Source organism: Sander vitreus, chromosome 16, assembly GCF_031162955.1.
Source record: "Sander vitreus isolate 19-12246 chromosome 16, sanVit1, whole genome shotgun sequence".
NCBI classification, from domain to species: Eukaryota; Metazoa; Chordata; class Actinopteri; order Perciformes; family Percidae; genus Sander; species Sander vitreus.
This window is the reverse complement of record NC_135870.1, coordinates 3990095-4015391: the sequence shown is the minus strand read 5'-3', so window position 1 is coordinate 4015391 and position 25297 is coordinate 3990095. Positions and strand designations below refer to the sequence as shown.

Below are 25297 nucleotides of genomic sequence, written 5' to 3'. Positions count from 1 at the left end.
ATTTCTGGGTGTGTAGCTTTAAATGCTATTGAGGAGGAGAGAGGGGGGGCAAGGTGGAGGGTGGGGCTGTGGCCTTGATCAACTGCCACTTTGCTCATTTGCAAGCCATGATGTCTCTCTCTCTCTCATGGGCGGGCCAAATTCTCTGGGCGGGCAAAGCAGAGAAAGGGGAGGTAACCTTTCCCCTTATGACGTCATAAGGAGAAGATTCCAGCTCGGCCCATCTGAGCTTTCATTTTCTCAAAGGCAGAGCAGGATACCCAGGGCTCGGTTTACACCTATCACCAGGTAGGCTGGGGGAACTCATATTAATGTTAAAAAAACCTCATAAAGTGAAATTTACATGCCATGGGACGTTGTAATGAATTATCCAAAAAGAATACACATTTAAACTGACACAAAGTGTCTCAGTGTCACTGAGCTCACGGTTCACTCTGGGAGGATTTCTACAATTGGTCTTTGGCTAATAATCTGGATATACCAGCCCGGATTTATAGTAATATTAAATTTGGTGCATTAGCACAAAAAATTTGAAAATACCCCAAATATTTTTACACAAATTTCACAACTTTCCTGAAAGAAATTTTCTCTTTTCTTAGATTCCGTAAAATTGATTTTATCTGTTATGAGTCCTTATCAGGCCTTTCATTTAATGTGCAACTCTCGCCAAAATGCAACCTAGGGTCTTTTTGTGAATGTACCCGAGTCAGACTTTCGTTTGAACTCATGAAGTTCACTCACATGAACTCGAGCATTGAGAACATTGTTTGTGTACACAGACACTTTTTGGCTGGCAAGATGGCGGTGAGCGGAAAACACAAACAATGTTCTCAATGCTGGAGTTCATGTGTGATGGTTGCTTCCTGGTGATACTTGGAGCAACGTTTCATGTTGCGTTGAGTCTTCGTAATGTTTTCAAAATAGTGATTTTGATGTGATCATAGTAGCGCCCCTAGCACTCCCATTCAAAAGGCCAATTACGAAAACAAAAATACGGTCAATCTTAAAAGTGGCGTTTCCGTCCTAATTATGCAATTAAAACGAAAGTCTGACTCGGGTACATTCACAAAAAGACCTTAGGTTGCATTTTGGCGAGAGTTACGCTTTAATATGACCCCAGACAGAAATTAAAGAACTTTTCTTATTTTATTTTATGGTATTTTATTCCTTATTTTATTTATTTATTTTTTTGTTTGTTTATGTGGCTTTTATTGTCTCTTCTGTACTTTTGTTTGTGTTGCACTGAATATTCTGCTCGGTTTGGTATTTCCGTGAGAAATTTTTTATGCTTATAAGATTTGTATTCTGAAATATATTGAATAAAATAACCTGTGGGCTCACGTGTGTTAACGTCATGGGTCATATTTATGTATTATTATGTTTATTTATATATATATTTATGTATTATTATGTATATATATTTATGTTTATATATATATTTATTATTATGTTTATATATATATATATTATTATGTTTATATATATATATATATTTATGTATTATTATGTTTATATATATATTTATGTATTATTATGTTTATATATATTTATGTATTACCATTTCAAATTAATCTCAATGTCATGTTATTGGAGAATGACATTAATTAAATGATCTTATCCATTGTATTACCTTTTGACTTAAAATCAGATGTAAATGTTCTTATACTTGTGGTCATGTCTTTAGTGTACAACGCCATATTTCTCAGAATGTATTCTATTTAGCAAAGTAACTAAGGGGAGCTCTATAGTTTCCAAAAGCTTGACACTTTTTTTGTTTATCAAACTGAGTGACTTGAGCAAAGTTTATATGATAATTTCTGTTTGTGAATATAAATCTGGCATTAAGAATAATGGACACAATTAAATATTCAAGATATTCAATGTTCAGGATTATCATAGGCAATATATTTAAGGTTAAAAGAGTAAACAGAGTTAGTAGTTAGTTCAATTTACAAATATTCAGTCATCACAGTCCGTAAACACAAAACTCTACATAAGTAAGTGCAAATAATATAATATGAAAGTAAGTATGAAAGTAATAATTTAAACAGAAACAAATAAAAAGATACATAAGTAAAGAAGTGACAGACTTGTAAACGTCATTAATGATATTGACAGCAGGAGTTCTTAATTAAATAATTGAGTAGATATCAGTTATTAAAATACCTTTTTTATTTGTTACCAATCTAAGAGACTCAAAGTATATATATATGTCAGTTTCAATTTGGAATAGTTTTAAAAACATGGTGTTGATTTGGAAAATGTTTCTTTGTGTAGTTTAGTAAAGTTATTACCAAGTGCTTTCGGAAGCACCAGTGACGTTGGAAGCCTCGGACGTCATCAGTCACGTGGTATTTCCTCATTCCATACAAGCTCCGAAACCAGCCGAGCGCTGCACAGAAGTGAACCGTGAAACAAGCTCCGGATCCTCGGTATCATCCGCCCATTTGTGGCTTCCCAACACTGTGGCTAAAGGGCTAAAGGCAGAGCAGATCCTGTGACCTCCTGACTGTTTGTCTGTTCAAGATGGCGGCTTGAGTGGGGAATTTACACACATCTCTCCAATAAAACTAATCCAACAGCTAGCTTAGCTTGCCACCCAACTTTCATTGCCTTGTCAGAGAATGAGACGACGATACGGGCGACGTTTGTTCCGATTTTAAAACGGAATATGAGCTCAATTGTTGAGGAGGACGTCGGAGTTATGGAATAAAAACAAGTGCTGGTAAGGTATTCACAAACAACCAGGTTAACCCACAGTAAGCTAGCTCCATTAGCCGGCTAACGCCTCCAATAATAACTAATAGGCTAACTTTAGCCTCACCTGCTTAAATCACGTTCACCCCAGGTGACAAACAACAGACTGTTTATTAATGGCTGACGTTAAAGAGGCTTAAACAGTTGGCTACAGGCAGCCATATAATTAACACTCAAGCTAAGTGTTGAGTGTGTTTGTTGTGGTGAAATGTTACCTGCTAACGTCAACGGTTTTATATGTGTCGTTAGCTCACTGTTGTGCTTTTGGGTTAGTTAGCCTGTTTGCTAATCCTGCACTAAGAGAACTGTGTTAAACGGTATAGAGTAGATAACCATTCGCCTTCATGTTGGCGTTGAAAAATGTCATCCAAGCTGCCTTTATTTCTGGGTTGTTGTAAAGTTGTGGAAAGCTCTTTAAATGACAGGAGCTATGGGGTTTAATTTATGCCAAAATTATGTCACATGCACACTTTCAATGTCCACTGACGAAAACATTTGTATGTGTCGATTCAACTTTAAGCTGTCGTCCTGTTGCACTCCCTGCCATTTAACTGTGTAATGATGAATGTCGTCCTTAGGGCTGTGCAATTAATCGAAATATAATCGTGATTATGATTTCGGCTCCCAATGATCACAAAAACAGAATTATCGAGAAAAAACAATTATTTAGTTCATTACGTTTTGCAAGTAAACTCTTATTTTCTCGTGTTCTGAATGAAAAATAATGTTTAAATAGGAAAAGTATTAAGGCAAATTTCACAGTTGTATGTATTGTTTTTTTTACTGTTGATTTATTTAACTTTTCCACTGTTGTTTAAGTTCAATGTTTGCAACATCTTTCCAGAAGTCAACGAGTAATCGCGTTAAATTGTCGTGACTTCAGTATTGACCGAAATAATCGTGATTATATTTTTTCCCCATAATCAAGCGGCCCTAGTCGTCAAGGGTGTTAAAACGGCATCAGTGACCCGTCTGATTATGTGTGCTGATCTGTGATTTCATCTGTATTGCCGCTGTAAACCTCTCTACCAGGTAACCAATGCTGGAAGTATTCAGATAATTCACTTATAATACTTCATTGTGAAAATACTCTGTAATAAGTAAAAATCCTAAGTAGTCTACGAGTAAAAGTCCTTTTTACAATTAAAAGTAAGATATGATCATAATCGTGTCTATCGTACAGGCTATATTTATTCTATATCGTTTCTATTGCAATGTCGAAAAACCAGAGGTCGGACTGATATATATATATATATATATATATATATATATATATATATATATATATATATATATATCTATCTATCAGTCCGACCTCTGGTTTTTATATATATATATATATATATATATATATATATATATATATATATATATATATATATATATATATATTAGGGCTGTCAAACGATTACATTTTCTTAATCGCGATTAATCGCATGTTTTATCACATGATTAAGATTCTATTATTTTGCATTTCAGAACAGTTTTTAAGTTCATATTAACAATGGAAAGCCGTTCCTCCCAGTGGATCTTGATTGGGAATCAAATGAATGCAGAGAAAGTGACTTTATGAACTTGATTTTAAGATTTGTATTTGTTTATTATATAATTAATCTAGTCACACATTTGAATCTAGAGTCAATATTAGGGTTGGGTATTGTTTGGTTTGGATACCTGTGCTAATGCGGTACTTTTAAAACGGTACCGTGCCTTAACCAATACTTTTTAAGAAAGTAAAAAAAAAGGGGTACTAAACAGTTGGCGACATTAAAGAACGGCTTGTTTATTGCTAAGGCCATATCGTCAAAATTAAATGTTTAATAATAATGTAATCACTATAATAATAACTTATTTCACTAGTAAATAGCTGTTGAATGACAAAAAAAACAACCAGATGGGAAAAGGGCATTTAACAACAACTTTGAATGCACCACGAGGCTGTAAATTACCAGTTTCATTTAACGCACCGTCTGTGTTTTTCCAACAACAGCAGCTGCAGATTGTTACATCCCGGTGTTGAATCCTCTACAGTGAAATACAGACACACTTTACACCGTTTAGCGTTAGCTGTCAGCATTGTAACCGTGTTTAATCCAGCTACTAGCTAGCGGTAGGCTAACGTTAGCTGCTGTTGAGTATAGTGTTAACTAGCTAGCGGTAGGCTAACGTTAGCTGCTGTTGAGTATAGTGTTAACTAGCGTCACATGCAGCGATGTTTGTGTTTCCTGTAACGTCTGTTTCAGAGCATCAGAGAGAAGTGCAGACATATCAGTGGCACCGGAATGAGGCACCAAAATCCGCGTTGCTATTCCTGCAGCAGCAGGATGTGTTACGAGGAAGTACGGCAAAATAGCATCCTGTTAGGCACGACGCAAAGCCGAGTGAAGTCAAAATTAATTAATAAATGGCGGCATTCGATTAATACGATTAAAAAAAAATAAATTAACGCATTATGCTCAACCCTTAATCGCATCGCGATTAATGCGTTAATGCTGACAGCCTTAATATGTATATATATCTATATGTCATTTTGCAGTAAAGTTCTTAATAAAATGAGAAAATACTCGGTACTTTTTAGTTGTCATTTGTATTTCATTTACACAGAAGTATACAAAAATATTCTTTACTGTGTGGTTATTTCATAAAGACTGTTTACTTATTAAATTACCAGAAAACATGCTACTCGTGGCTTGCAACACACAGCCATAACCAGTGGTGATAAGTGCATTTACTCAAGTACGGATTACTGTGCAGGTTAAGATTTCAAAAAAAATAAAATATATATATATATATATATATATAATGTGTGTGTATATATGTGTGTGTGTATATGTGTGTATATATATATATGTAGTGTATATATATATATGTGTATATATGTGTATATATATATATATATATATATGTGTGTGTATATATATATATATATATATATATATATATATATATATATATATATATATATGTGTGTGTGTATATATATATATATATATATATATATATATATATATATATGTGTGTGTGTATGTATATATATATATGTGTGTGTGTATGTATATATGTATGTATGTATATATATGTATGTATGTATATGATGATCAACTTATAAAATATGATGCATCATTAGAGGTTAAACAAACCCATAGCGTATAAAGTAGCTGAAATTAGCCCCACGTCAACCAGCTGTGATTTTAAAATGGTGTGTGTGTGTGTGTGTGTGTGTGTGTGTGTGTGTGTGTGTGTGTGTTCATACTTTGGGACTTTCGACTATTTCAACGTTAAAACATGTTTTATGAAAGTTGGAGACTTTATACAGACGAGGCAGATGAAGGTTTTCAACAACTGGTAACTCCAGTTTTATCCAAGTGCATTTTTAACTGTGATGATTAACCGTAAGATGTGTATTTAGTACGAAGCCTTCCTCATTCCCCTCCATACTTCGCCCACATATTTACCAGTGTGTAACAACAGCACAAAGAGTAGCTGAAGGATTATGTAGGAACAAAGTGGCTTGCTTCTCCACACTAACACACGTTTACTTGTGGACAAATTAAGCGTCTCAAGTTTAGCGTTCTGTAGTGTCCTTTGTGTGGAGTCACAGCCGGCTGCCTCTTTATTAACACTGGTGTAGAGTCTCTCTGTGTAAAAGTCAGTCCTTCCAGAAAAATGTGGAGTTTTTGTGATTGTTTTGGGCAAAAATCCTTGATTATGCGGCACGTTTTCTTAAACAATGCGATGATCGTTCATCGCGGAGTTTGCAGCTTTTCGATGATGTTCACGTCGCGTAATTACGTCACTTCATAAGGTTCCCATGGCAACGGGACAGTGGCTGCTCTTGTGTGAAGTAAACGCAACATTTTTCACCTTTCGGCTAAGATATTTGGGACTTTTTTTGCAACGAAAATGCGGGCATTATGAAATCATGCAAGCCCCGCATATTTTGCGTGGAAATCGGCAATTTAGGCGGCAAAAATAGTTCACTGAAACGTGTTTCTGAAACATTTTAAGCGAGAAATAAGCCATACAGTTGCTGAATCCGTCTTCATTTCAGATCGACAAAGTTTAAAAGATTTTCCTCAGATTTTGAGAGGCGTCTGTCACTCATCCCGTTCGCCATTTCCGGGTTAGCACTCCACCAATCAGATTGGTCATTAAGTCCGACTGCCCGCCCTCCGACGCGGCAAGTCAGGTCGGCCAAAATGAAGGCAGACGGCTCCTCCGACGGACGATGGCACGGAACACACCGAACAGACTCGAGTCACCGACCTCGCCAGACTGTCTGACGGCCGATTATCGGGTTGGTGTGTCAGCGCCTTTAGGCCACACATCTACAATGTAAAATACAGATTTAAAGGTTCTTTTAAAAGGCAAATGTGTTATTTTTAGAGGAGAGGCCGAGAGGGTGTTTGGTAATGTTCTTTCAAGCAGCTGATTCTTAGAAAATATTGTTTGCTTCCTGTTTGAAGTTATTTCTAACCATGCTCATTACCATAGAGGTTTGCTTTCCTAAAACTTGACCCATTTTCATTTCCAGTAACATCAACCCATTTCTGACATTCCCTTTTCCACTGTGTGTGTATAAACAATGTTAAGTATTCTCATTAAAGGTCCAGTGTGTAACATGTTTAGTTCATTATCAAAATCTGTGTTGCCCGTTCACAAACTTGTCCTTTTTCATGAATATTTACCTCCACCATCAATTCCAAGTATTCCTTTTGGCTTGAAATTGTACATTTGTATTTGCATGAACTGGGGTAGACGCTCCATATTCATGCTCCATCTAGAAATACGTTAGCCGGTAAGGGACATACAGGACATACTGCTCCGCCTTTCACGTTTTCACTGTCACATGATAAACTCACAGCTGCTGCTAATGCTGCTAACGGGTATCGTAGCTTCCCGGCCCCGGCAGGTTTGAAGAAGGAAACATGGAGGACCACACGTATTCAAAATCCTAACAGGAGTCTTCTTCTTCTTCGCCCAGAAAAAGAAAAAGGAGATTGAAAAGAGCAAGAGACCGGCTTTTTGAAGCGTGAAGGCTACCGTAGCTGTAATACGTACTTTGAACTGCGTGGTGCGAGAGAGTTGATTGCGATATATGATCTCAACGCTAGATGGGATGACAGGACCTTTAATGTGGAAGGATCAGTATCTTGCAGAAACAGGGGACCCCTTTGATGATTATTATTATTGATTGTGCAATTAAAGCTGAACTTTGTGGGAGTGGCAGTATTATGGATCTGCACTTCCAGTTCTCGATTAATAGATTAGTTGTTTGTCAAGACGACGTCCTCAAATGTCTGGTTTTTTCCACAACTCAAAGATATCAGTTAACTGACACAGAGGAGAGAAGAAACTAGAAAATATTCACCCATAACAAGCTACATTTTTCACTCAAACCGATGAATCGGTTAACAAAATAGTTGATTCATTTAATAGTTGACAGTAGGCCTGCAACGCTTAGAATTGCTATCACGATTCTCTGCCACGGTTTTTTTTCTCACAAAGTGTGATGTTTATTGCACACATGAACCATGACAAAACAAAACAAATCGGCAGTACCAAACACAGATTATTTTTGGCACCTACAGCACATTGGTCATCACCACCAGCCTGTAAACACAGAGGCTTCAATGAAGAGAAGGGAGAGCACTGCAGCGCTTGGGAACGCTTTAAAACCTTGTTTATACAGTCCATGTTTAAAGATTAAATCGTGAACAGGGTGAATCGAGATCGCGATTTTATAACGATTAATCGTGCAGGCCTAGTTGACGACTAGTTAAATAATCGACTGCTGTAACTCCCAGAGAGTCGACGTAGCTGTGTTATTGCAGACACTGCATCAGGGAGATCGCCTGCGGTGCCACAGAAGCACGTTATCCTTACACATTTCTCTCTCTGTGAGTCGTCACGCACGCATCTCGTGTTTTTTTGTGTTGTTGCACCGAAGTTGAGATGAGGATCTATGAGACGTTTGCATCACATTGTTTGCCTTTTTATAACGCAACAACAACCCAGTTGTTGGAAAGTTCACTCTTAGTCATGTGCGGAGCGGGCCGTAGACAGCGTGACTCCTGTGCACCACGGAGAGGGAAAGTCATGACATCGCCTCAGGTGCTGATGCTCAAGCCTTGACCTTGTGTATTAAAGGAAATGTTTTTTCACTACCACCCAAAGAGGAAAGACATTAGACTGACAACATGTGTTTGAAATAATACTTTCAGCCCCCAGTATTACAACAAGTCTTTTTTTTTTATCTTCTCTTTAGGAATTGGAGGGGGTTGAGGGCCCTTTGTTTCAGCCCAGCATGGACAGCTTCTTCAAGGCAGCTGTATGTGATCTGGACAAACTGCTCGATGACTTTGAACTCAACACTGGTAAGATACAGTACAGGGCTGCAACAAATGACTTTTCTCGATTAATCTGACTATTTTATCCATTAATTACATTGATCTGTTAAATGTCCATCACAGTTTCTCAGACCACGTGTTGACATTTAATTGAAATTTCTGTCAAAAAAAACAATGTTTTGATTAGCAGTAATGCAGGAAAAGAGAAAAGCATAAAATCGTCACTTTTGAGAAGCTGGAAATACATTTTTGCCTCCAAAGAAATGACTTAAATGATTATTATCAAAATAGCTGCCACGTTATTTGTTGATTGTCTAAACTATTGACGAATTGTTGAAGTTCAAGTGCGATCATCCACAAAACACATTCAGATTCACCTTCATTGTCCAAGTATAATAAACAGATTTTGACTCCGGTTTTTCGATGCTCTCAAACCTTAATCTACACAGAAATAGACACAAGAACAGCAAAGCTGGACAAGGTAAACATAAACATTTGACTACTATGTACAGATTCAGATCAGTTTATCATTAAAGCCAGGATTCAGCAGCGTACACAATGCATAACAAGTGTGTTAGCTAGAATAAAATAATAAACAAAATCTCAATTCTCTGATAAATGGAACACAGTTATAAAAACTGAGCAGCGTGTTAAAGAGTAGTGCATCCGTAGCTGCATGCAATCGCAAAAGTGCAAAGAACAAACTTTTTTTGGGGGGGGGGGGGCATTTTGGGCCTTTATTTATAGGACAGCTGAAAACATTTAAGGGGAGAGAGAGGGGGAGAATGACATGCGTCGAGGAGTGAACCTCTATATATGGGCGCGCTCTCTACCAGGTGAGCTACCCCGGCGCTGGCAGAGAACAGCCTGAAGTCTGTGAGTTCCTGTGAGCCTGGCAGCCTCTGAAAGAAGCTACACTTTAGCCTTTTTGTTCTGGCTTTGAGGCTGTGCCAGAGATTCAATTCAATTTCACTTTATTGTCCCCTTGGGGAAACTTTTTTTTGGACTCTGGCGCTGACGACGTTAGCTGCTCTTACAGCAATTAAAATAAATAAATAGAAACAATAAGAGAGAGAGAGAGAGAGATTAATAAATGGGAACAGTGAAAACGGAGTCGATAAATAGAGAAGCATACAAGAAGAAGCATTCAATCGGATGTAAACACACACACACACACACACACACACACACACACACACACACACACACATATATATATATATATATATATATATATATATATATATATATATATATATATAATCCATATGATTTTTCTGTGTCTAATTCTAAACTCCATTTAAAACATTGTTCAAAAAAAGAAATTTGTGTACGTACGTATTTAGTTTTACTACTGCTACTACCAGGGCTGCAACTAACAATTATTTTCATTGCCAATTAATCTGTCGATTATTTTCTCCAATAATGGAGGAGTTGTTTGCTCTATAAAATGTCAGGAAATGGGGGAAACGTGGATCAGTGTTTCCCAAAAGCCCAAGATTGTGTTAGTATTTATTATAAGGATCCCCATTAGCTGACGCCTAGACGACCAGCTAGTCTTCCTGGGGTCCAACACTACATTTAATCAGACAATATTGAAACATTTCATAACGTATACAGAAAAGAATATAGGAAAGATGACGTCCCCAAATGTCTTTTTGTCCACAACTCAAAGATATTCAGTTTACTGTCACAGAGGAGAGAAGACGCTAGAACAATATTCACATTTAACGAGCTGGAATCAGAGAAAAATGAATTGAATCAATTAATCGATTGCAGATTAATTTAATAGTTGCCAACTAATCGATTCGTAGTTTTTGTATGTAAATGATCTTTTTTTCTTTTCTAAGTGTGTCTGAGTTTAACATGTTTTGTCTTCTTTATTGCAGAGGAACTTGAGTGCAAATCTGTTTTCCTGAAGCCTTCTGTGTACCCCTTCTCCTCGCTGGGCTCTCAGTGTTTACCCTCCGAGGCGTCCACTGTCCCACCAAACCTCCCCGACCTTAACTCGCTTCATTATGGTTCTGCCACCAGCTGTCCCGATCGCTCCGGCAGTCCAAACCGCGGCGCAGATGACCGAGAGGTCAAAGGTCAGCCTCTCACGGGAGTGGACCTTCTCTCCTCTGTGGATCGCCGGCCGGCTCAAAGCTCCGCCCCTCCCTGCCCCGACCGAGCTCTGAAGCCGGTGTGCGACCTCGTGAACGACACGAGCTCGGCCATCCTGGTCAGGGCCAACAGCCACGATGCTTTCAGCGAGATGGATGTGGTGGAGAAGCAAATGGAGGAGGAAGTGGAGGAGGCGGAAGAGGAGGAGAAGGAGAAGGTGAAGGAGAAGGAGATGCTGCTCGTGGACTTTGACAGCCCTGTGATCACCGTACACGGAGAGGAGCTAGGACGGCCGAGCCAAAGCTCTGGCTGCGGAGCCGCCAAGCAAGAACAGGCCTCTGCGGGGAAAGACGAGCTGCTGGGTTTAGATTCCCACGAGCGGAGCGGCGAATACTCTGCGTCGCTCAGTCTGCTGGACGTCATTCTTTCCGCTGCGGTGGAGAGGAGCTGTGAGTCCGCGGATGATTCGCAGCCCCCGAGCACCGCTGAGTCAGTGGAGAAAGAGGAGAGGGACGGTGAGGAGGCGGTTTGCACAAACCAAGTGCTGGGTAACTCTTTAGACCACTGTGAAGGGGCCACTCTGCCAGCAGATGGCATTAAAGAAACAACAACAATAACCTCAGAGAATAGAGCGGACGAGCCGCAAGAAGCCTCTGATCAACGTGAGGCAGAGTCTCCCGTTGGTTTAAAGTCGGGGGCTTCAGAGTGCGAACCGGTGGGCTTATCGTGCCTGCCAATAGCTGTTTCCATGTGCGGGGCGCTGGTGAACACGGAGACGATAGAGGATGAGTCGGGGCAAGCTCCAGAGCAGTGCGATGAGGCAGCGGATGTCTCTGAGAGCACGGAGGCAGACTCCCTGTCAGCCGCGGAAGCCAGGGAGGACAGGTCCTGTTTAGAGGAATGCCTTGACCCGTCAGTGTCTGCATCTCAGCAGGTTGCAGAGGGCAGGGTGTCCCCAGAGGGGCAGCATCTCGCTCTCGAACCCGCTGCCCCTGCCGTCCCCGCTGCAGACCTCGCCTCCTGCGAACGCTCGGAGCCCAGCCCAGTCGACCCGCCCGAGTTTGGCTTTGAATATCTGCCTGAGAGCGACCAGGCCGAGCTGCTGGTCACAGACGAGGAGTTGGACGCGTTCCTGCAGGCGCACACGGAAGCAGAGCAAGGTAGGGGGGTCTCTTATTGCAGCGGCTCCCGAGATTTCACCCAACCGGAGAGTCTCTCGGAGTCAAACGGAGATCTGGAGGGCAGGCTTGTGGGAGAAGAGCTGAGGAGCTGCGGTCGAGGTAGACGGGAGGATCTAGAGGGTCTGGCTTCTCCAGAAAGCGACGGAACAATGTGTGTGTCCGTAGAGGGAAGTTTTAACCCCGGTGCTCCGTCACAGGACTCTTGCAGACCTCCTTGCCAAGAAGAGCCAGAACTCTCCTCTGGGGTAAGCCATTCTTTGACCAGCAACACTTTCCAGTCCCAGCACAGCAGTAGCCCCGATCAGCCGCCCTCGTATGGAGGCGCAAGACCCAAACAGCTACACTGCCACATTGCCAGATCTCCGCCAGCAGGGGAAGACGGAGAGGAGCAGGCTCAGACGCTCGGCACAGCTGAGAATGACGAAGAAAGTTCACCCACAAGTCTTACAGAGGAGCATTCCAACCTTAGGGATTTGAGCCCTATGTACGCCTCTCAGGAGCATCAGGATTACAGCCCGGGCTATGATGAACTCTCAGAGCCCCCGCCTTACCCCGGGGACTCACCCACAGATGGTGCCCGGTCTGTGAACTGGAAGAGAGAGGGAGCGGAGGAGCTGGGGAGCAGACAGCCTGCCTGGGTACCAGACTCCGAAGCTCCCAACTGTATGAACTGCTACCAGAGGTTCACTTTCACCAAGAGGAGGCATCACTGTCGAGCCTGCGGGAAGGTATGTTAGTCACACACTTCACTGTGTTCATTATATTTATAACAAGCATTATTTAAAGGACAAATCCGGAGCAAAATGAACCGAGGGGTTAATAACACGTGTACCGAGTCGACCGTTCTTTGGGATATGTTTTCATGCTAATCGAATGTGACCAGTTTTAGCGCAAACCGCTAATTAGCTTATAACGCTAGTCGTCGGGGCACTGTTACAGTAAAAAGAAATCTCTATTTCTACACCACTAACAAGGCTCAAAATAGCACCACCCTTCCACGGTAGCATAATGAGGGTCCCTACATGTAAACAGAAGCATTGAGTACTTTGTAAGTGTACAGACAGTTTATTTAAAAAGATAGTTTAGAAAGACTGTACCGTTCACGTTTACAGACGGGCGCCATCTTGGGAAAACAGTCACGACCAGACGAACGCCGTGCTTGAGCTATGTTACTGGTTACACACGACTCGGTACACGTGTTATTAACCCCTAGGTTCATTTTGCGCCGGATTTGTCCTTTAAATGCTGTACTGTTATATAACGACCCTTCTGGCCAGCTCTAAAATCATCGGTCATATAATTTCTTAATTAAGCAATGAATTGTTTGGTTTGAAATATGTAAAAACTAGGGCCGTCAATCCACTAACATTTTTAATTGCGATTACTCGCATTGGTGTCCTAGTTAACTCACGATTAATCTCTAATTATTGGCACTTTTTATTGTTTTTTAAAGGGGATATTTTGTTTTGTTTTTAATGCTCATGTGGTATTTGAGACGGACGTACTCCGGTGGTAACTCAGTTCACGTCGACAGTTTATGCAAATAACTTTGAAAGGGCTTTGAAACTCTGCCATTCAAAAGAGTATCCATTTCTGCTTAAAGATGCTTAAGATGCTTAAGACTCACAAAACTACATTTCTGTCATATTTGCTGAAACTGACCCTATGTTCCAGTAGAACTACATGAAGCAGGTCATTAAAAATAAATCCAGCTCCTCTGGCTCCACCTACAGCCTGTAGTGAGATTTGAAAAAATCCACCGCTCCCTGTTCAGATGCACCAATCAGGGCCAGGGGGGGTGTCTAACTGTTCAGATGCACCAATCAGGGCCAGGGGGCGGTGTCTAACTGTTCAGATGCACCAATCAGGGCCGGGGGGAGGGGGGTGTCTAACTGCGTGTCAGTCACTGCTCATGCACACGCATTCATTCTCCCTTGTGGGGGGAGGGGCTTAGGAGACCGTTTTGGGCTTTAGCAGAAAGGGGGGAGGGACTGAGAAGTTGTTGATGTTCAAATCTTTTGGCTAAGTCCTGGATCTTCCCAATCCTACCTACAGCACCTTTTTAAGGTGGTTTGTTTATGCTAGCCATCCACTCCCGTTCCACCGTCTCGTCTCCACCACTGGCCCACCCCCCCCCGTTACCGCCGTCCCCCCACCCCTACTGACCGCCTGCGCTGCTGCTTAACCGAGGAACAGTGGACTGCATGCATTGGAATAAATTGCAATAGAAATACATTTTAATATATTAATAATTCGCTAAGAGGGTCTGAAAAGTTGCTAAATCTAATTTGGCAACACTGTCCACAACGTTACTGCTGCAGCTTCCTGATTTCCCAAACTACGGAGGGAAATCACAGAACGTACGTGCGTTAATAGCAAAAAAACGAGTGTCATTACTTTGTATTAACTCGTTATTATCATTTTGACAGCCCTAGTAAAAAGTTGACAAATTTAACAATTAAAAAAACTATCTCAAAGCCAAGGTGACATCTCACAAAATCCAAATATGTTCAGTTTATTCTCCATCCTCCAGCTCTGGCCATCTGGATTTCAGCGCGACTAGCTTTCTTTGTTTTCTTCATTGCAGTAAGACTAACCTTTTCTCCAGTCCCTCACAAGTTTCTCTCTCACTCCAAACTCTCGTTCTGCTGCTCGATGACCGTTTTCGGCTGCGTGTTTTACTACCTGCAGTCTCCTGCAGCTTCTTTTCTTTCTCAGTTGTCTTTAGGAGCAGCATATAGTCGTCACAAGCCTAGAGCGCCTCTCGCGGCTGTAGACGGTAATGTTTTCAGCATGAAATAACATTTAAAAACATGTTCAATTATATATATTTTGATATATAAGTTGCACCTGACTATAAGTCGCAGAACCAGCCAAAGTATGAAAAAAAAGTGCGACTTATTGTCCGGAAAATACGGTAATTGATTAACTCAGTTAGTCGTTGCTCCAAAAATACAAGCAGCAAAAATTAAATGCTTCAAAGCTAATTTGATTACACAAAATGAAGATCACAATATCCTAGTCTTGTTTTGTCTGGAGAAAAAAAACAACAGACCACAACGTGTTCAGTTTACAGTCATGTGAGATGAAGAAAAAGCAGAGACATTTTAGAGCCTTGAACCAGCAAATATTTGGCTTTTTTTTTTTCTTGAAAGATTATTCAAAGGATTGTCAAAATCGTTTGCAATTACTTTTCTGTCGATCGACTACTTGACTGATCGTTGCAGCTAAAGACGAAAGGTTGGGCGGCGTTATAGTGCAGCCATTTTTGTTGTTGTGCGAGGCTTCGTTTTGTTCTCGCAGCATATAGATCAGCTGGTTGAATTTATCGTAAATCAAGTGAAAATTGTTAGCATCATACTTGTTTTGCACTACAGTCCCACTGAGTTACGGGACAATGAAGAAGTAGCGTTCAGTACGTGACGTGAAAAACGCCTCACTTTTAGTGAGGGATGTAAAGAAACGCTTAACTCACGATTCAGTATGATTCATGATTTTAAAGAGCTCATATTATGCTTTTTGGCTTTTCCCCTTTCCTTTGTTGTGTTATATATCTTTTTTGTGCACGTTATAGGTTTACAGAGTGAAAAAGCCCAAAGTCCCCCCCAAAGGGACTTACCATCTCCAACAGAAAACACTGTTCTTTGTAACACACGTTATAATGCTCGCCTAGCTGCTAGCATGGCACGCCCTCATACTCTGCTTCTGACTGGTTAGTAGTCCTTACCTAGGTACTGTCAGGGCACGCCCTCATACTCTGCTTCTGACTGGCTAGTAGTCCTTACCTAGGTACTGTCAGGGCACGCCCTCATACTCTGCTTCTGACTGGCTAGTAGTCCTTACCTAGGTACTGTCAGGGCACGCCCTCATACTCTGCTTCTGACTGGTTAGTAGTCCTTACCTAGGTACTGTCAGGACACACCCTCATACTCTGCTTCTGACTGGCTAGTAGTCCTTACCTAGCTACTGTGTATGTGCGACTCCCAACAAAGATGGAACAGCAGTGAGAGGTCTTCACTCTGTAGCTAAAACAGAGAGCTCAACACACAGGGTGAAAAGAGGAGCTGCAGCAATGTGCAGTTCAACAAAAATATGGTGTTTTTTGAAAATTAAACCATGTAAACCTATTCTGGTACAACCTCTAAATACAATTATGAACCTGAAAATTAGCATAATATGAGCACTTTAAGTACAGTTTTAAAGGTTAGTTTTTGCTGGCTTTTCCTTTTTATTTGATAGTGACAGTGGATAGACAGGAAAGGTGGGAGAGAGATGGGGGAAGATTCGCAGCAGGGGGCCGCAGGTCAGACTCGAACCCGCGCCGCTGCAAAGGACTCAGCCTACATGGGGCGCTCGCTCTTACAGGTAGAGACAGACTGAACTGCAGACAAATGACGGGGAAATATTCCTTTATTTATACAAACGTGCAAAACAACAGATGTGTCGTCTTATCAAAAGTGCAACTGGAACTGTATTTTATCTTACTTAACCAAAATGAAATAAAAACATTTATAATTAGATTTTTGAAACAAATCCCACATCGAAATAACTAAAATAGAAACAAAATCTCTTCAAATAAATACACTAAGAAGACGTAGTGACGTCTGAAGTGAAATGTGAAGTAGGGTACGCCCTAGGATGTTTAGAAATGCATCACAATTAATTTCTTATCTCAACCATTTGTAATCTTCACACATTTATATTGACTTTTATTTGATTCACGATGCATCGTTACATCCTTTCTTTTAGCAAATATTCTTGGGGCCAGTTGTAATTTTCATAGTTAAATTGCCAAGAGAACCGTAGTTTATCTGCATCATTAACAGTGCTCAGTACTCTTATGAATGTTTCATATTTAATGTAAATATTCTGGGTTAAGCTGAATGTATCAAAAGATTAGGTCCAATCAACCTTAAATACGTGAAAGTGAAAGTTCTAATGTAGCGTGTTTCAGAAATAGTTCAATGAAACGGATTAAGTCCCAGGTCCAAATATAGCATGGTGGATTCACGGGATGCAGAGAGCATGAGTCAGCAGTTCTTTGTTCAGCTTCTCTATAGATCTCTACTGAGCTGCGTGTCCTAAAGATGGAGCTCAGTGTGTTAAGGCCCAGTGATTAAAACAGCTTTAGAGAGAACCGTTTGTTATTGTTCACAGCACGAGTAATTCTACTTAAGGGACTACACAGGCACACATGCTCGGATGAACCGTGAATTTTTGTGTCTTCTCTGTGGCATATCTCTCTCTGGTCATTCTCTTCTCCGTGGCAGGTGTACTGTGCGGTGTGCTGCAACAGGAAGTGTAAGCTGAAGTGCCTGGAGAAAGAGGCCCGTGTGTGTGTCGTCTGCTTTGATACCATACACAGAGGTAAGGCCCCAGTTTGGTCTGATCCCAGATTCACTTCCACATCTTTCTTACAAACGCTTAAGCAAAGACTAGTTCCTAAATATATTTCCTTTCTTCCTACTTCCTCTATTTCCTAAATGGACATATTTTTTTTTAACTCTGTAGGTAGTGTGATTGTCAACAGAAGTGCGGAGTCATTCAGGAGTTTGATGGCTAAAAATGATGTCCAGAAACAACAGAGATGATTTCTTTTCTTTCTGCCTGTTCAGTGAATTATTGACAAACCTCTAATATGGGATACAGCTGATGTGTACTCTCAAATTGTGTGTGTGTGTGTGTGCCTCTCTCCTGGAGGACAATAGCATTAGAACGAAGGCTGGCTTTTGGAGGGCCTTTCAGGGCTCGACTTTTAGGGACGTCCCCAGCTAGCAGGGCAATTCCTAGCTTTTGGGCGGCTCTATGCAAAAACATGTTGTGTTTAGAAGGCGCTTGATGGTGTTTTAAGCCCCCAACGTCGACTTCAAGGCACCTAACCTTAACCCTAACCATTGCCTAATCCTAGTGCCTTCCAGGCAGCGCTGCTTTGGCAGCTTAAAACACCAAACACCTTGGGACGGCACTGTTGCTGCCAGCTTGGCCTCTGTTTGTGGTGTGACTTATGCACCTCTAGTCTCTAATATTCAGATAAATAAAAAGGTTGATGATTGATCATCTAAGCATTTGTACGATGTTTTATCTTGAATGTTTTTTAACTAATGATAATTAGATTTTGAATTACATTACGTGTCATTTAGCTGACACTTTTATCCAAAGTGACTTACAATTAAGTGCGTTCAACCTTGAAGGTGCAAACTCCAGACACCAAGTAGTAAGTACAAGTACATTAGCTCTAAATAGGTAATACTACAAAGAGCCATATGAAAGTGCAGCATCAAGCATTTTTTCCTTCTTTATCCGAGGTGCAGTCGGAAGAGATGTGTTTTTAGCCTTCTGCTGAAGATGCGTAGGCTTTCGACCGTCCTGATGTCAGTAGGGAGCTCATTCCACCATTTAGGAGCCAGGACAGCAAACAGTCGGGATTTCTTTGAGTGATTAGTTCTCCCTCGCTGTGAGGGGGCAGCAAGCAGGTTGGCTGATGCAGAGCGTAGTGGGCGGGTTGGGGTATAGGGTTGGACCATGTCCTGGATGTATGCTGGGGCTGATCCGTTCGTGGCCCTGTATGCAAGTACTAGTGTACTGCATGAGAGTACTAGTGTCTTGAAGCGGATGCGGGCAGCAACTGGTAACCAGTGAAGAGAGCGGAGGAGCGGTGTAGTGTGAGAGAACTTGGGGAGGTTGAAGACAAGTCGAGTTGCTGCGTTCTGAATGAGCTGCAGGGGCCGGATGGCACATGCAGGCAGGCCAATCAGGAGGGAGTTGCAGTAGTCTAGACGTGAGATGACCAGAGCCTGAACCAGAACCTGAGCCGCCTTCTGTGTTAGAAGGGGACGTATCCTTCTGATGTTATGCAGCATGTATCTACAGGATCGGGTAGTTGCAGCGATGTTGGCAGTGAAGGAGAGTTGGTCATCAAGTGTCACACCCAGGTTTCTAGCAGTCTGGGTGGGGGCTACCACAGAGTTATCAATTGTTATAGTCAGGTCTTGGGTAGGAGAGCCTTTCACTGGAAGGAAAAGGAGCTCAGTCTTGTCAAGGTTGAGTTTCAGATGGTGTGTGTGTGGACATCCAAGAAGAAATGTCAGTCAGACAGGCCGAGATACGTGCTGCTACCTGAGAATTGATTTTAAATTGACAAAATAATTGTGATTATGATATTTCTCCCTAATCGAGCAGTAAGAGGGTGAATGTAAGGGTGAATTTTCATCCCCTCACAGGAACAGTCTAAACCTGCGAGTCATCTTGAAATGGACTGAATTCACAAGTTGTCATTAAAACTTAATAACATCCCAGTAACATTTTCATTATGCAGCTGATGAATATTTAAGGCACGGAACACAAAAAATGTCCCGTACGAAGTGGCTCAGGGACTTTCTTTCACTTCTGTCTGAACATCTATCGAACATTTCTATACGGCCATGTCTTTTTATGAACATTAACTTCACATTGGGTAACAACAAAGATTAAGAATCTGATTGTTTCTGCTTCAGTTGTTTACTTGTCTGCTTTGATCATAAAATGTGTGTTTAAGAGAGGCACCTTGGACTGCAGCATGGACATGGAGGGAGGGGGGGAGAGAGAGAGAGAGTGAGAGAGAGAGAGAGGATGGATAGGGCAGGAGAGAGGGAGGAGAGTTATAGCAGGACACTGGCATTTGTCCTTGTGTGTGTGTGTGGTCTATATTAAGAAGAAAGAGGTGATCCACTTTTCGTGGAGGCTCGTGTGGTGTGACGCGATCCCTCTCTCCTCTCCGTCACCTCTCTCCTTCCCTCCCTCTGCTCTCGATCTCTCAGAACAGTGTGGTGAGCTGCATGTGATGCTTACCGCACACACATCCGCCTAAAGCTAACAGGCTATTTTGGCTAACAACAGACGTAGACTCACAGGAAATAAGCGAGGTGCTGTGATGGGAGTGTCTAAAGTCAGCCTTAGGAATAGACTCGCAGTGATTTGGACTGGTTGAGTTTTAGCAGAAGGGATGATGATGATGATGAGGTAAGATAAGATGCATCCGACTTCTGTTGTTTACTGCCTCTGTTTTGTTGGTTTGTTTTAGTGTTTAAAATCCGTGCAGAGGAATATTTATGTTGGCACTAAACTTAAAATGGGGTCACGAAGGGATTTCTTACTTGTACTTGAAGTAATTTACTTTTTTTTTTGTGCCTTGTCATGCTTTCTTTGCAAAACAAGATGAAACAACTCTCCTCGTAGGGATGACGCTATGGGACTGACGAGACACCTTTTTATTCCATTAACAAGGGTCTGAATTATTGTAATGTCTTTACTGCGTGCTTCGTCCCAATGTGTGCGTGTCTCCGTGCTTTTGTGAGCCCCGCTGTAGTTGTTGTCAGTATACAACGGCTTGATAAAGATCTATGGTGCCTAATCAATAAAATGTAGACGAGTGCTGCATCGGCGTTTTCTGAGGGGAGCGCAATTGAATGGCATTGAGAGAAAGCCGCTCAGTCATAGCCAGCTTTTCTGGAAGCAACAACTCATGTCTGTCCTGTTTGCAAAAACCTTCATTCATCTGCACTAAATAATAGTGCCATTGACTGCACTTACATACACTTTAATATTCTACTATTATTATTTGATATGAGTCATGTAAACAGATATTCCGAGTTAGGCCTTATTCCAAATGTAGCAAGACATCTGGGATATGCCGATGTTATTTAGGTTTTGTATGTATACAGCGCTACAAATATCTTGGAACGATCATTGACAGCAAACTGACTTTTGAGGAAAACTGTGACGCTGTGTATGAAAAGGGAAACCAGCGATTGTTTTGCCTGAGAAAACTGTTCCCCCTCCACATTGACAGAACCTTGATGACCCTATTATATCATGCTTTTATTAAAAAAATAGGAACCGTCTAAATCAAATTGTGAAGTGGTCCATTAAGCTGATGGGAAAGCCATAGCTTAACCCATAATCCCTGTATACTCTAAACAGTTACAAAGGATAGCTGGAACTATTTTTGAAAGACCACTTTCACCCTTTACAAAGTGAATTTCAGCTCCTACCGTCGGTACACAGGTATAGTAAGTACCTTCCTGTAAAACTAAGCGATACAGAAACAGCTTTGTCCCCGTGGCTATACGTATATTCAGTAAGTAGTAGCAATACAGGTCTGCAGCCTTATTAGTTTATTTGGTCTGCAGAATTATTTATTTATTGTATTTTATTAGTAATGAGCAATGTTGTCTCTTTGTCACGTTACATCCTACAGTCTGCTGCTGATTGTCTGTCTGTCTGTCTGTCTGTCTGTCTGTGAGAGAGAAATGAGGCTGACCCACTAAACACACAGCCTGGAAATCCAGACCCAAATCCGAAAGATTAAGGGTCTGCAATGAGTAAGGAAAATGGCACAACTCGGGGGGGCGGCACCAAGCATGCATTTGAAAATCTCACTGCACGCAATTGGATAACACCACGACCAATCACAACAATACACGGGGTGACGGTCGGCAAAACAGCAAAAACGTCCTTCTTGCAAAGGAACGATTCGAGCGCCGTCTTCTGTTCCTCTTTCAGATAAAAAGACAAGTCTAACTCGTTCATTGTAGCGGCCAAAGCCGTTTCAAACAACTGGTGTTCATCCATAGCCATCTTGCAATGTTTACTAATGACTTTGACGTCGCAGCGCTGTCGCCATCCGTTTAGTCTGCCTCTGGCCCGCCTATATCAGATACACCGATGTGATTGGTGCAGCTCGGCTACCAGGGCATAGTTAATGAGCATCATTACTGAATGCCAGAGTGACTCGCTGAGCTAATTCAAATTGTGGTCTCGCGAGGACTCTGGTTTTCCAGGGTACTCAACACCCACTGTAAACCAAATCTACCTTCGGGTATTAATAAAATGACCTTGACCTTGATGTATACAGCGCATTCAGAATCTGCGTGTCATTGGGGGTTTTTTTTAACCGCAGTTTGCGACACGCAGCCTCTTGCCTGTTTACAGTCAGCTCTGTGCGTTGTACACAAACCAACCAGCCAAGAGTTTGCAGAGCTGGGGTAGAGATGCACGCCCAGAAGAAAAGCCCACATTCCTGGTAGGAAGGAGACACACAGCTACTTTTAAACATTATGAAAGACTTGGATATCAACAGGTTTTTTTTTTGGGATATGCACAAACATCGCAACGTTGTTCGCACGGTCCAACAAGTCCGCCACCGATGGAAAACTTGACAACAAATCCTTCTTTGTAAACTGCATCTAAATTGAAAAATGTGTGGAATATTCACTTTAATTAGCCATGTTAACAGCTTAGTAGGAATATTGTCTTTTTTCGGATTATTTTGTGCATGTAAACAGTCATTCAAATGTTAAATGTGTCTGATTTTATCTGAGATAATTGTAAAAAAAAAAAAACTCAAATGAAACTTTCAAGTCTTTTTATTGAAAACAGTAAGTAAAGGGCTTCCCTCTCTTGCTTTTTTCATGCAAAATGACTTATTTTCAAGAAACCTCTGAGCAGTAAACACATTTAAAGTGTTGCTTTGCATGATTCTTTGTGGAGAAACTTAGGTCTGTCGATTAAATCAACTAATCGATTAGTATCAAAATCGTGTGTGTTCGTCGACTAACAATTTCTTTAATAGAGGACAGCTGTAGAAATGTAGCTACAGGGATGTACTGCAGTATATTGTGTTGCACATAAGCAGTTCCCAAACACAAATGAGTCATTACAGTGATCACAAATCGCTGTCACTGCCTTGTGGTCATTGCAACGTGACTGTTGGACTGCGTTCAGCCTTTCCACTAGCACTGCACAGTCGTACTCATGCTCCAGTTCCACTTCTCACTTATCTGATTTTGATATCTGAGCACAAAAAGAATCCTCCTCCTCATCGGTTGGTTCAGGTACACCTTCATCTTTAGAGTTGTATCAGAATTCTCCAATATCAGAAATGTTATCCTTGTGTCAGCGTTAATTTGAAGTATCAGTGACACAAAGTGAGTCCCAACAGGAAAACACAACATTACTAGCCTGGATGCCAGCCGAACTTAGCCCCGCCCACAACATTCGAGGTCGGGAAGTTCGGTCTGGACTTGATCAGTTGAGGAGCAATGATGCTCGAACAAGAGCTGTTCGGACCAATCGAATTGTGAGGGCGGGCTTTGTACGATGATGGACAGATACAGTAACGTCTCTCACACACACACACACACACACACACACACACACACACACACACAGCTGATGGTGTCGCTGCGACTCAGCTGTTCAAGTCACAGAGGCTGGTTTTAGAACGTAAGAGACTTCACCTGTTTCAACGGCCAATAGAGAAGTCAGCTGGTAAAGTCAGTTAAAAACTATAGAAATGAAATTATCAATAATCCATTTTATTTCTACGTTACAAACAGCCTTACGAAATGGTAGAGTTTTAGACGGCGTGGAGCCTCAACAACGGCCCGAAAGCACGTAGCGTTATATGGTGGAGCGAGCAAGAATGACTCTATGACATGTTTGTCCTTGTAGCCCAGGCCCTGGAGCGGATGATGAGTCCTGCGGGTCCCAGTCCGAACCCCAACGTCCCGTCTGAGTACTGCAGCACCATCCCCCCTCTGCAGCAGGCTCGAGCCGCCGGCACTCTTAACTCCCCTCCACCGACCGTCATGGTGCCTGTGTCCGTTCTCAAACACCCAAACAACGACAGTAGGATTTCTCTTTTTAAATACTTTTTTACTTTTACTGTTTTGTTTTCTTGAACTGTACCCTCAAAAAGACTTTCCGTTGTCGGTGTGTCATCAGGTTGTCCTCGTGAACATAAGCGCGTGTGGTTCGCTGACGGCATCTTGCCCAACGGCGAGGTCGCAGACACAACCAAGCTGTCGGTGACGAGCCGCCGGAGCTCCCAGGAGTTCAGTGCCGTCTCTCCAGACCAAACGACGGTAAGACACGGACCCATCATCCACACAGCCGCGCTACAGGGAAACACTGGATTCTTAGTTTAAGGACTTTTAGTTTTTAATCTCCTTTTTTAAGATTATTTTTTGGGCATTTTAGGCCTTTATTTGATAGGACAGCTTAGACATGAAAGGGGAGAGAGAGGGGGAATGACATGCAGCAAAGGGCCGCAGGTCAAAATTGAACCTGCAGCCCCTGAGGTGAGGACTGAGCCTCTGTATACGGGGCGAGCGCTTTACCAGGTGAGCTACCCAGGCGCCCCTTTTAGCTCCTTTTTTATCTTGTTTTGAGAAAAAATGGTTCTTCCCCTGGTGGTTAATAGGCTGTTTGTTTGTTTTACTGAGCTTAGATTATAAATATTTAAATTAGGGCTGCCCGATATGAGAAAAATATGCGATAACGTTGTTGAATATGGCGATAACGATATTACTTGCTATGAATAAACAGATATTAAAGTGTACTCAATTCTGCTGCTTTCAGTATTCTGCTAAAATACAACAAACTGCTTGTTGAATTTAAAACAATCGAAAGGAAATCATTTCCAACCTTCTTTTATTGAACAAATTGAACATTGAATTGAATATAAAAGGCAACACTAAAAAGAAAGTGACAGTTACATTTTAAAGTGCAGTTTTCAACTGATATACAGATTCGGAGTGTATTTTACGATGTGTTGCAGCCGATGTGTATATTGCGCCAGTTGAGAGCCCTAATTCCAGTATAATGGGACCACAGTGACTGACCCCCTCCTCTTTCAGCCTGGGTCAGAGGTTGGAGTCGGCGGCTGCTCGGCCCCCGAAGCTTCTGTGGCCGCGGAGGTGGTCCGACCTCCGGTGTCCGGACCCTGGGACTATGCCCTGCTCTCTGGAATCGGTACTTCTGTGAAGAGGGTTCCCAGTCTGCTGCCAGATAACGACGATGAGCTCCCTCCTCTGCTTATCACCACTGGAGAGGAGGAAGCGGGAGGTTTGTGTTTTTATTTTA

The 25297-nt window shown here is 41.7% G+C and overlaps 1 protein-coding gene across 1 annotated transcript in view; it reads left to right on the top strand.

Annotated features, from left to right (window-relative positions):
• Positions 1–2377: 2377 nt before the first annotated feature.
• The window catches only part of zfyve16 (zinc finger, FYVE domain containing 16), a 38455-nt gene continuing 15535 nt past the window's right edge, over positions 2378–25297 (top strand). The window contains exons 1-7 of the mRNA XM_078272152.1: positions 2378–2725; positions 9026–9134; positions 10997–13122; positions 17665–17761; positions 23885–24061; positions 24158–24297; positions 25072–25279. Coding sequence (XP_078128278.1) covers positions 9065–9134; positions 10997–13122; positions 17665–17761; positions 23885–24061; positions 24158–24297; positions 25072–25279 — 2818 coding nt within the window. The 5' untranslated portion in view covers positions 2378–2725; positions 9026–9064. The remainder of the gene's footprint in view (positions 2726–9025; positions 9135–10996; positions 13123–17664; positions 17762–23884; positions 24062–24157; positions 24298–25071; positions 25280–25297) is intronic.